The sequence below is a fragment of the Cynocephalus volans genome, chromosome 11, assembly GCF_027409185.1.
Source record: "Cynocephalus volans isolate mCynVol1 chromosome 11, mCynVol1.pri, whole genome shotgun sequence".
Lineage (NCBI taxonomy): Eukaryota > Metazoa > Chordata > Mammalia > Dermoptera > Cynocephalidae > Cynocephalus > Cynocephalus volans.
This window is the reverse complement of record NC_084470.1, coordinates 55,670,585-55,683,490: the sequence shown is the minus strand read 5'-3', so window position 1 is coordinate 55,683,490 and position 12,906 is coordinate 55,670,585. Positions and strand designations below refer to the sequence as shown.

At 43.1% G+C, this 12,906-nt stretch overlaps 1 protein-coding gene across 3 annotated transcripts in view; it reads left to right on the top strand.

The window, feature by feature from the left end:
• The window catches only part of ZDHHC3 (zinc finger DHHC-type palmitoyltransferase 3), a 60,809-nt gene that overhangs the window by 9,811 nt on the left and 38,092 nt on the right, over positions 1-12,906 (top strand). For all 3 annotated transcript variants that reach the window (XM_063114749.1, XM_063114750.1, XM_063114751.1), the window contains one exon: positions 6,092-6,421. In XM_063114749.1, the coding sequence (XP_062970819.1) occupies positions 6,116-6,421 (306 nt within the window). In that variant the 5' untranslated portion in view covers positions 6,092-6,115. The remainder of the gene's footprint in view (positions 1-6,091; positions 6,422-12,906) is intronic.

Below are 12,906 nucleotides of genomic sequence, written 5' to 3'. Positions count from 1 at the left end.
GTACAGGGATCTGGGGACGATTTTCTGGACCAGAGCAGTTTTTTTATTTTTTCTATAAGCACTAATTTCAGTCTTAGTTTTGACTTCTGAAACTCTAGGAAGGAAGACTAGCTGATCTCCTTAGACTTACCACACACTTCCCCCGCACAGAGCTCAGGTCATCATTCTGACCCTTTCTGATACTACATCTTATCATCAGGATTGCTAGCTCTACGGAGCTCCGGGACTGCTCTGAGTTTGTGAATTGTTTCTTGTATGACCTGCTTACCCCCAAGGCTTAGTTCCTTTGCCTTTCTGGGCCTCAGTGCACTCTTCTGTCAGATGGGAAGAATAATTACTTTGACATGGATTACTAACATATGGAGGAGCTAACTCTCTAATGCTATACAACCCTTACCCAAAAAGTACAATGTAGATTCCTATAATTAAAATTACAAAATGATTATTTCTATCTTTACTTGGAAAACTGTTAGTCACTTAGAGGAACAGAAAACCCAGTATCACCAAAATGGGACTCAGGCCTGTTGCTTGTGGGCCTCCCTGGGCTCGTCCATCAGGCTCTGGACTCAGCCCTTTCCTCTGTCTTGCCTGTCACTGTGAAAGTGGCATTGCTATAGCATGGATGTGATCCCCTCACAACTTTCCTCAGAAACTTTAGTAGCTTACCAGTACCTCCAGGGTGAAATCCCAACTCATTATGAAACTCAAAGGTTTTCTAAAATATAACCTTCTATCTTTAAAGCTTCATTTCCAATCACCACCACCACCCCCTTCCCACCAAAGTCTGCATGTGTGCACAGACATGCATGCAGCCCTGGACATTCAGTCCTCCAACCAGTACCACCCCTTTCCTGCCAGGCCCACCTGTCCCCCTTGCATTTGTCTAAGCAGCTCAGATCCCACTACCTTCAGAAATCTTTGCCATGAAAAAGTCTATTTATCTCACTTCTGGGTGGTTGTTTTGTTGTTGGGTTTTGTTTTCTGTTTTGGTATTTTGTTTTATTTTGGTACTATTTGCCCCTTTGTTGTGCTATTCATTAGTCACCTATGTGTTAGCATTAGCGTGGGTATGTCTGTATGACTTATGTATTCATTCACCTAGGAACTACTGATTTGAGCACATACTCATGCCAGATACAGACTATGGTGCTAAACAAAATGGGACTTGCAGTTTCATAGAAAAAAAGCAGATAAGTCTCATCTTACCAGGTTGGGAACTGGGGGAGAGGAATAGCAGGGCCTGAACAGGGCAGCACACACACACACATTATTGTCCTCATCATCCCTCTTGTGTGAGCCCTCTACACAGTTCCTTGCATTTAGTGGCTCTCTGTGAATGTTTCTTTGACTTGAATGAAGACAGGAGACTTTAGAGAGCAAGCAGGCAAGGGGATGGGATGAAGGAGGCAGGGAGGGGGGGAAGGAGGAGGCTGCTGCTCTGAGGGCACGAGCTGGCTGACTAGGAATGGGACCCAGCAGCCTCCTCCTGGGCCTGCCCCAGAGGCTTCAGCAACCAATTCTTCCCAGCTCCTTAGAAGCGAGAACTCATGTAGGGAGGAGGGTCCCTGGCAAAGAGCTGCTGCTCAACCCCACGCACTGGAGTTCAAAATAGAAAAGGAAAGGGGGTCTATATTTGCTGCTGCTGTTCTTCAGGGGCAGGGTGAACAGAATGTGTACAATTTATTTCATGGTGGATTATTCCCCATATTTCTCTGATTTTCAATTGGCTAATTTTAGGAACAAATCCTCATCGGAAAACTACTTTTGTCACTTTGGGAGACCTGGGGGCAAGCAGTCTTTTTATAGCAGTATGTCTTGCTTGGTTTCAATTGGGACATTTGGAAAATCAAAAGTGTAGGTTGGAACATGCCCTTTAGTTTAACACTTAGTGTCTGGAGCTGCCAGGTGCACCTGTGGCTGGATTCTTTCCCAAATTGGAGGCTCTTGCTCACCTGTGAGGGTGACGGGAAAACAGAGCTCCTCTGTACACTCTTTGGTCCCACATTGTTTGAGGATGGAACACTCTGGTTACTTGAGTAAGAGTCAGTCCACCTACTTAACGGTCTTATTTGGCATACCCTCCACCATCCAGAATATGGCTGTATCCCCAAAAGTAAGCAGACAAGGCCTCCAACAGGTGGGCCTGGGATCACAAAGCTGATGCATTCATTGAATGAACACGTGTGTGAAGTGGCTGCTATGTGCCAGGCACTGGGCTAATGATAAGGCAGGGCTTCCAGCCCTCAAGGACTGTATGGTAGGAGAGTATAACAGGCATTCCCTAAAGGCCTAATACCTAAAATGAGTACCCTTCGTTTACAAATGAATCTAACAAGACTTAGTTTTATTTGTTTTTCCAGCCCACAGCTAATTAGCAGTAGTAAATAGAGGGTATGTTGGGTGGATTGGTGACTGTGGACAGAGAAATGGCTATAGCCAGGAATGGAGGAGGAAGACAAAGAACATACAAAGGAGATGCATAATTACAGTTATAACAGTCTGAACAGGCCAGTTGGTGTGAGGCAGGGACCCAGTGAACTTCAGTAGCTCCTGAGAACATCATTACCTAACACACTGCAGTAATTGATGTTCCTAGTAATGACTGAAAATTATTCCAGAAGAAATGGATATTGTACTTAACGCAGGAACAGCTATATTATCTATTCTTTCTTTCTCTCTTTCTTTCTTTTAATTTGGGTTTATTTTTAAGTTTTGAAATTTCTGTTTTACCATCCAAGTTGTTAAAATGTGTTTCTGCTTAGGAACTAGCCTCAGTTACCCAGGAAATTTATTTATGCAGAAGGGCTTATTCCTCAGGAAAATCATGCACATGAAGCATAAGTCTAGTTTAGTCAAGTCATTGCCATATATGCAATCAAGAGTGAGCAACTGTCAAAGGACAGAATGTAGTCAACTATTCTGAATAGACTGGGTATAATTTAATCATTGGATGTATCTAAACAGGAGAATTACTCTAAAATTTGTTTTCTGTGATCATCCATTCATTAAAACCATACCATTTATGATCATCAAAGAACAGTTTGAGAGAGTATGTAGGTTATGGGGAGATGGCCCTCCAGCTGCAGAAGGTGGGAGGTTATGCTACCACGCATATGGGTGGGATGGGGCGGTGTGAGTTTATCTGTTCTGCAGGGAAGCAGGAGTCATGGTGCCATTGTAGTGCAAAAGCAGCCAGAGATAATACAGAACCAAATGGTGTGGCTGTGGTCCAATAAAACTTTATTGGTTTTGAGCTTAAATTATAATTGTGGGAACATAGGTGGTAATACATACAAATCTGTATGGCAGCAGGAAAAGACAAAAGAATGCCTGCATCTAGAGATTGTGAAAAACTGAGCTTCAATCAGTTTTTGAATCATTGTGAGATATCAACTTTTTGTTTGGTTTGGATTGAACAGAGTTTAGGATTTTAGAATTTTCCAGGTAAAGTCAGGTCCCAGACACTCCTGGTCTGCAGCCTCCTACTGTCCTTCTGTTGGTGCTTCAGAAGGTAGGCCTACATCTTTTAAGTCCTTTAAGTTGTCCCTGGCAGCACTAAACTGCCACTGTCCTTTAGAGAACACAAGGTTGCTTTTTAGAAATTCTAGTTGATGGACCATTGGGAACCACTGCTTTTGCTCTACGTGACGTGAAATGGTTATTCTGTATATGTCATGACTTCTTGTTTCCCAGCACAGTGTACCCAGCATGTGATAATCACTCTGTGAGTACTGTTGAGTTGATGTTCCTTTGGACAAGCATGTGGTACACACTTAACTGCCTTTCAGCCATTAATTCTCTGCCACTTGGGGGGGGGGGGGCTGGGGGCTGGCCTTATTCTTCATTATTTGTCTGTGCATGCAACTTTTGACTGTGTCTTTCTGGTTTTTTTTGAGTAGTAGGTACTGCTCTGCCCACCAAGCTTTCTGGACACATCCTGTATTAGTCCTTTTATGTTGCTTATTACACAATGCCTGAAACTGGGTGATTTATAAAGGAATGGAATTTATATCTTACAGTTGTAGAGGCTAGGAAGTCCAGGGTCCGGGGGTGCACCTTGCGAGGGCCTTCTTGGGGACTCTACAGAGTCCCATGGCGACACAGAATATCACATGGCGAGGGCTGAGCAAGAGCATTTTAACATGCTCATTTGCTCTCCCTACAAAGCACCCAGTCTACCTCCCACCCCGATAACTCATTAAACCATTAACCCATTAATCCATGAGTGGATTAATCCATTTGTGAGGACTCCAATCACCTCCCAAAGACCCCACCTTTCTAATACCATAGTTGGATTTCTGACCCTTAAAGCACTGTTGCAGTGGGGATTGTTTCCAATATATGAACTTTTAGGGCCGAGCCCGTGGCGCACTTGGTAGAGTGCTGCGCTGGGAGCGCGGCGACGCGCCCGCCGCGGGTTCGGATCCTATATAGGACTGACCGTCGGTGCACTCACTGGCTGAGTGCCGGTCATGAAAAAACGACAAAAAAAAAAAAAAAAAAACCAATATATGAACTTTTAGAGGACACATTTTTTTTTTTTTTTTGCATAAAGACTATATGTGCATTTTAATGACTAATATGGCAAATAGAAACAACCATGAAACTACCACTCAGATTAAAAAAAAAAATCTTTGCCGGCATTCCAGAAACCACCTGTAGAGGACACATTCTAACATAGCACATCCTTACTTTTCATGATTGTACTGTATTCAGTCCAGATGAACTTTCTCTGTTGGGAGTGAGAGCAGTGGAGGAGAAGGAAAATTGGAAAAAAGGGGTAACCCTGAGAGCCACAGTCTTCAGGAAAGCACATGTAGCCAGTACTGCTTTTAATGATTTCCTCTACAGTGTAGTGACTTGAGTTCTCAAACAACCGAGGTGTCACTTGCCTGTGTTATATGGGTGGCTAGAGGTGGCTTTTCCATGGCACCTACATCTTTTGGTGAACTTGAGCATCACGGTTTCTAACTAAGAAACCTGGATGGCGACGTAGCAGGCCAGAGGTTAAGATAAAGAAGTAGAAGTGCTTTTAGTGTCCTGCAGCACATGCTGTGGACAGGTAGACTTTAGTCATTGATTCATAGTTACTGCATTGCTGTCTTCAGAGACTCGAGTTGCAGCTATGAGGAAGAAAGGTGCTTTGCTCAGTACTTGTTTCTTTTGGAAGGAGTGGATGTCTTTCCTAGAGAGAATACGTGTGCTCAGTTTGTGAGGTGTACAGGGTGTTACAATCTCCATCATTCATCACAAGCTCCTCCACCAACTCCCTCGACCCTCATACCAACAACCCTGTTATTGGGAGGAGGTGGCCAAGGCCAGAATGTAGGTAATTTTACAGGTGGAGAAACAAAGGCTCATGAAGTCCCACAGCCAGGTGGTGAGAAAAGATCTTTAAACTCATTGTCCAACATTCTCTACACTTTGCCCCATCACCTACAAGGAGAGCAGAACTCAGAGAGTCTCTTATCCCTATAAAATAAACCATTTTGGCCAATCAGGCTAAAAAAATCAAGCTTGTTTCGAGAATTTTCCCCATCCTAGTTACTGTTTTGCCTTTATTATTAGTTAATGCAGAGCAGTAGTTAAAATGTCTTAGTGGTTGCAGCTTTACGTTAGTCCTAGGTAATCATTATTTTTCTTCCTACTCATTCCTGTTAACCCCAAACAGCCTCAACATCAGTCTCTGGGTTTATCCATGTTGTAGAGGCAGTGGTGTTACTGCCGAAGAGTTTTCCCAGAGCATCCCATGCTTCTCTCTTCTCTCTCTCATCCCGCCTCTAAGTGGGCATGTTGGGTTTGCTGTTTCTGCTCTAGCTGACTCGGGCAAGTCATTTACCCTATGTAGAGGCTCCCTTTTCGTTACCTGTCATGTGACGTTCGGAGCAAGCTGGTCCCATTTCAAAAGGACAAGTTAAATCTCAGGATTAGGGAAGAGAACTCACATTTTAAGTGAATAAGGTGTTAAGACAGCTTTTCTGCAGAGGGTTTGCACATGGTACTCATGGCTCACTTTGGAAAGGTGATTTTGTCAAATCTCCTTGAGGACAAGACAACACCAAGTTTCTGGATTCTTTGCTCTCTCTTTCAGATGCCAGTATGGACAGAATAGCTTATGATGCTTATCCCCACCCACCACTTCCGAAACATTGAACGAAAACCAGAATACCTCCAGCCGGAGAAGTGCATCCCACCTCCCTACCCTGGGCCTATGGGAACAATGTGGTTTATCCGCGACGGCTGTGGCATCGCCTGTGCCATCGTCACCTGGTTTCTGGTCCTCTATGCAGAGTTTGTGGTTCTCTTTGTCATGCTGATTCCATCCCGGGACTACGTGTACAGCATCATAAATGGAATTATGTTCAACCTGCTGGCCTTCTTGGCCCTGGCTTCCCACTGCCGGGCCATGCTGACGGACCCCGTGAGTATGTCTGGGCTTGATTTGACCAGCCCACACTCTCCTTCTCTGGCCCTGGCATGGCTGCAGCCTGCATGCTCCCCTTGGACCTCAGGAATGTGGAGAACAGGAGGGCCAGGGCTGGGTGGGAAAGGGGGCCCTTCCCCCTTGTTCAGAGCTCTGTGAAACTCGGACTAGAGGAGAGGGGACAATATCCATACTACAGCCTATCTGTCTTGGTTGAATGATACTATATGTACATTGATGTATATATTGAGCCTGCTGTGGGAGGTGTTTGGCTTAGGGGAGACCTGGCCTCTGGTTAGAAAGGTGCAGTCAGATAACCTTAGAGATAGGACCAGATAATCAGAGCAGGAAGTGTGCTGGGGGATTGGGTCAGGAGGGACCTCCTAGTGAAGATCGGACTGGAACTGGGTGGATTTGAAATTAAAGCCACATCCAATTCCAGGAACCTGCACGGAAATGGTCTTCCCTTTGCTTGGGCGAGATTCATCTTTTCCTGAAAAGCGGAACAAGCCAGTTTCAGGCTGCAGCAAGTGCCTCTTGGTGAATATCTGTGGGTAAAGCAGTAGTGTTCTGTTCCATGACTTAGCTAAATATACCAAGCTGTGCAAGTGGCTGTCCAATGTTTGTACACCCTGGTATTAAACCCTTCATTCCTGTTCATGATCTTGTATGGGGAAAGTGAGAGAGTACCTTATTTGATAAAGACCTCATGTGGCTTAATTGTTTCAGTGCATGGGACATGTGTGTTTAAATTAAGAAAGAGAAAGCACTGCTCATGGCAGTGGCACTGGCCACACAGATTTCATTTCTGTGAGCCCCAGGGAAAGTTCAATAAAGGTGATGGGGTCCTGAGCTAGTTCCCTTCTCAAAAGGCTCTATTTTCTGCTGGTTCAAATGGATTGTTAATCCCTCCTAAAGGAAGACAACTTTCCCAGCTCAATTACATGTCAGCAACTGGTCTAGACAGCATCTCTTCTCATGCATGTGCCTCAGGGAGACTGCACACACTGGCAGACCGGGGCCAGTTGGCCCAGTGTTAGTGTGGCTTACAGGATCGTTGAATAGCTATCACCTGAAGAAAAGGAAGTACATGGGCATAATCATAAGTGCCCCAAAACACAAGGATATAAGAGAGTTTTCCCAGCAGCATCAACTTGATCTTACTGAAAACAAGTTAAGGATATATTCAGAAATTTGTATGATGCCCTTGCTTGGGGATACAGTAGTGTTGTGAGGCACCCTCCCACAAGAAATGCACTTACACACCACTTGTGCAGAAAAGGGCAGTTTATTCACTCCGGCTGTCCAGCATCCGTCTCCCAAGGAGCAACCAAGGAAGAGCGGCCTCGGGCTTTGGTCTTATAGGGTTTTTAAAGGCAAAAACTACATCCTGTTGGCACACGGGTTTGTCCAGGTGCACAAAGCAAGCTAGGGAGCTAGGTGACAAAGGTCGAGAATGAGCCATTCGAGCAATGAAGCATACAAATTTTCGTTGTGTGTGGTTCCTGTTCCCGTGTAATAATTCACTGTGTATGGCTCTTGTTTCTGTGCAATTGTTTTTTGTTTCTATGAAAAGGTCAGCAGTTTTTCATGCAGAAGGGGGGGGTAGTCTGCAGGTCAGACGGGGCAAAATGGAGTTACTTAGGTTAAGCAAGCAATTCTACAGAAGCAGATAGGGTACGTTATCAGGGTGTAGGGAGCTCTATTTCATTCCCAACTCCTCTTTAGGGAGGAATCAAATCATTAATTCATCAAGTACTTAATTTGTTGTACTTAGAATGTAAAACAAGGAGTTTGACTGATTGTTCATTATCCAAGGTGACCAGGAAAAAGATTTTCACACCAATTTTTATTATTATTATATGACTTTTTTCTTTTTTTTTTTTTTAATGTGTTTTCTGACTAATGCAAGGCTGTTTCTAATAATACCCAAATGGTTGGTATAGAAACAACAGGTTTCCCTAGAGCCATATATAATCCACCTTATTAGTCTGATTGTGTGGATTATATATGGGTGCAGCTGCTGCCATGCATTCAGATAGGCCCAGCCTCTGTGTAGGACACAATGACCACAGCAAAGAGGAAAAAATTAACTTTTTACAGCATTGTCAGATTGACCACTTGGTATAAATTTTTTATCAAAGCACTTTACATTTCAAACTTGTTATTTATTTGGAAAAACTTTTAATAAACTAGGAATAGAAAGCACCTTCCTTAATCTAATAAAGTGCATCTACAAAAAGCCCACAGCTAACATCATACTTAATGGTGAAAAACTGGGTGCTTTTCCCATAAACTGAGGAATAAGGCAAGCATGCCCATTCTTGCCAATTTTATACAGCATTGTATGGGGCCAGCATTGTATGCTAACCAGTCTGCTCATGACAAAGAAGGAGGTCTGGATTGGAAAGGAACAAGTAAAACTGTCTTTATCCATAGATGGTATGGTCCTGTGTGTAGAAAATACTGAGGAATCCATACAAAAAGCTATTAGAACTAAACATGTTTGGCAAGTTTGAGGAACTGAGATTAAAATGAAAAAAGCAATTGTACTTCTGTATACTAGCAATGAACAGTCTGAAAATGAACTTAACAATTTCATTTACAATAGCATTGAAGAGAATAAAATGTTTAGGAACAAATTTAACAAAAGCATACAAGATTTGTCTGTTGAAAACTACAAAATACTGCTATTAGAAATTAAAGACAATTTAAATAAATGCAGAGACATTTCATGTTCATGGACTAGAAAACAATATTGTTAAGATGTTAATTCTTCCCAAATTGATCGATAGATTTAATGTAACCCCTCTCAAATTTTAGGAGGCCTTTTTGCAGAATTGACAAATTGCTTTTGTTGGTGGGTAGGCCTCTCTGACCAAGGGGTGAATCTGGCATAGACTGAAGAAGGTTATGGTTAGTGATTTCAGCCAGTTTATCATCTCTGAGGTGGGACAACACCCCAGAGTATGTATGTAGGGGGTGCATTTAGACCTTACGAGAGCAAAGGGAAGGAGGCTCACCCAGTTCTCTCCAGTCTCTAGTTTTAATTTGGTGTTTCTTTTAAAGTCCTGTTCATTCGTTCTACCCGTCCTGAACTTTGTGGCCTATAAATATAATGTAAATTCAAATTTATTTTTAATGTTTTAGCTAATAATTGGGAAATTGGGGTTGTGAAAGCCGGGCCATTGTCAGACCCCAACGTTACAGGTAGGCCGAATCTGGGGACAATTTCTTGTAACAATTTTTTAGTGTTATCTGAGCAGTTTCAGTTTTGGTAGGAAAGGCTTCCACCCATCCAGAAAAAGTGTCTATGAACACCAAAAGGTAGTGAGCCCCATATTGTCAAGGTTTTACCTCGGTGAAGACAGTTTCTCAGTGTTTGCCAGGGTTGTTTCCTTGTGTTCTGGTTCCAATGGGCAACCTTGATTTTGGCCCTGGATTTACTTGTGAACAAATTTCATATCTGGTAACAATGTCTTTTGTTATTTTATCAAGATCTTGGATGTAATAATATTTTTAAAAGTTCAGTCAATTTTGTGGATCCAAGGTGTGTTCCTTGATGTATTTATTTAATCAGCAATCTGCCTAGAGCCTGTGGCAAATAAATCTGTGGTCTGGTAGAATTTTCTAATTCATGGCATTGTTGGAGGCTTTTAAGATCTTAGCATGCTTTACTTCTTCTTTAGTATAATGGGGAGTCGGCAGCAATTGAGGTGCCGGAACAACTATTAAAGAGTCAAATGGCCCCATTGGTTTTAATGTGGCCTCTTTGGCAGTCAAATCTGTAGCAGTGTTGCCTTGGGTCTCAAACGAGTTATCTTTCTGGTGCCCCGGACAATGTATGATGGCCACTCTTTTTTGGGTACCACGTGGCCTTAAGGAGGGCTAGTATTTTTGTTTTATTATTTATTTATTTATTTTCTGATGTTAATAGTCTTTTTTGTTTGTATAAGGCCCTGTGAACATGGGCAGTGGCAAAAGCATATCTGTTGTCAGTATATATGTTAACAGTTTTATCTTTTCCATGCTCTAAAGCCTGTGTTAGGGCTATGAGTTCAGCCTTTTGAGCAGATGTTCTTTGGTTTAAGGCTTGAGCCCAAATGACCCAATCTAAAGTTGCCGTGGCTGTCCTGGCATACCTGATTCCATTGGAGATGAAACTGCTTCCATCAGTGAACAGCATTTCATTAGGCTCTGTCCAGGGCACAAAGTCAGGTCCGGCCAGAGGCCTTGGAGAGTCTCGATTGGTTTGAGGCTGTCATGGACAGTCTCGGTTGGGTTTTCATCCAGGAGGAGGGTAGCCGGATTTAGAACCATGGTTTTTAGGGGCTGATCTAGAAGTAAAGCCTGATACTGGATGAAGTGGGAGTTGGTGAGCCAATGTTCAGGTGAAGAGAGTCTGTACAGAGTGGGGGGCCACTAAACATATGTCTTGTTGGCCTCTTTTACCAGTAAAGCAGTTGCCGTTATGGCTCGGAGACAGGTTGGCCATGCTGCGGCTACACTGTTCAGCCTCTTGGAGAGGTAGGTGATAGGCCTCTTTCATGGTCTCAGGGCTTGGGTGAGCACGCCCCTGGCAATGCCTCACATCTTGGCAACAAACAGGGTAAAGGGCTTCATCAAATAAGGTTGGGAATTTTTAAATCCTTGGGGGAGGTGAGTTCAAGGTAATTGTCCAAAGTATCCTCCCCCAGGGTCAGTCCATTCAAAGGCAAAGAGAGGTTGGCTTACTTCGGCCAGCGGGAGGCTGAAGAAGGCATCTTTAAGATCTAGCTTTTTGGTTTGTTTCTCTTCTGGACTATATCTGTCGTTAAAGACCCTCTGGGCAATTTCAACCAGCTCAGATAACAATTTTCCTTTAAATCCTTCCTGTCTTTGAAGCTTTCTCCTAATGTCTGGGACTGACTGGGTAACAAAGGCAATATTTATTGCCTGCCGGTTTTCTGGGGTCTCAGGGTCCACAGGAGTTTAGGTCCTGTAAGCCTACATAAGGCGCTCCAGGAAAGCAGCAGGGTTTCGTTTGGTCCCTGAACAGTTTCACTTACTTTTGATAGGTTAGTGGGCTTCTGGGCTGCTGTGTGGAGTCCCCTAAGGAGAGTCTGGCGATACAGGAGAGCCCCCTTACCTTGGTCCATGTTTGGGTCCCACCCATGTCTGTTAGAGGGGAACACGCATTCAAGGCTAAAAGGGTCATCAGAGGGTCAGCCATCATGACTGGTAACAATTTTCAGGGCCTCCCTCCAGATCCACTTGCGTTCTTCTGATGTGAAGAGAGTCTGCAGAAGCTGCTGACACTCATCCCATGTAGGCTGGTGGGTAAAGAAAACAGTCTCCAGGAGGGGGATGATGCCCTGAGGTTTTTCTGAGAAAGAAGGATTTTGATTTTTCCAGTTGTAAACCATGAAGGGAGCCTGGCCTTGAGGAGTTCCAGGAGGCAAGGGAGCCTGTTGGAGCAAGAGGAGGGTTTGGAGGAACGGCAGGGAGAGGCAGTACCACTCCGAGTATGGGAAACAGGCAAAGAAAGTCCAGAAATATACCCGTAGTTCTGGTCAATTGGTTTTTAACAAAGTTGCCAGAGCAATTCTTTAGGAAAAGGCTATGTATATGCCCTGAAAACTATTAACACTACCATTTAAATATTTTATTTATATCTGCCTAAATGTTGACTCTGACTACTGTTATACTGTGGAGTTAATAAGGCTGTATATTTTTTAAAGTAATGAACAGAGTATGCTTTCTTAGCTGCCTAATTTACATTTTTCTGAGGTGTTTTGTCAGTTAATGCTTTCAACCAACTTAAAAGTAATGTTTTCCCCATTTCTCCATGAGTGGAAAGAATGCAAACAAACCTGTGTTTAACAATAAGGTCAGCATGACATAAAGTAACAAAAGCCAATAAATCGAAAATGAGGTTGACATTCTGGGACTAATCTAGCAGTCCTACAATAGTTTTTCAAATATTTTCTTTGGTTACAGTATATTCAGAGATTAAATCATTGCTGTTATGAACTACTGCTGTTTAACTTATCATCAACCTTCCCCAAATTTTTAAATCTTCTCCAGTAGAGGGAAAAGAAATTATTATAGGAAATACTCTTAGCTTATTTTCAATTTTTAAAGCCACCTTGGGTCTTCAGAGGCATCAGAGAGTACGGGAGACACCGTGGGGGAGGCGCTCTTCTTCGGAGAAGCTGGAAGAGAAGGCTTAGTTAAAAAGCACAGATGGTGTTCTATTTCCATTCACCTTGGGACATTTTTTTTTAATGGCACCTTTTTAGTTATGATGGCTTGTCAGAGATTATATCAATCCAAACCTGTATGTAAGGGGGTTGTCCCATAGACCTGTTTGGAGGAATTTTGTCCCATTTGTTATATAAGACCACAGTTAATGACACATAAAAACACATAACTGGCAACACACAAAAGACAGAAAGGTGGCCACATCCAAAATTACTCTAAGATATCCACAGACACAACAA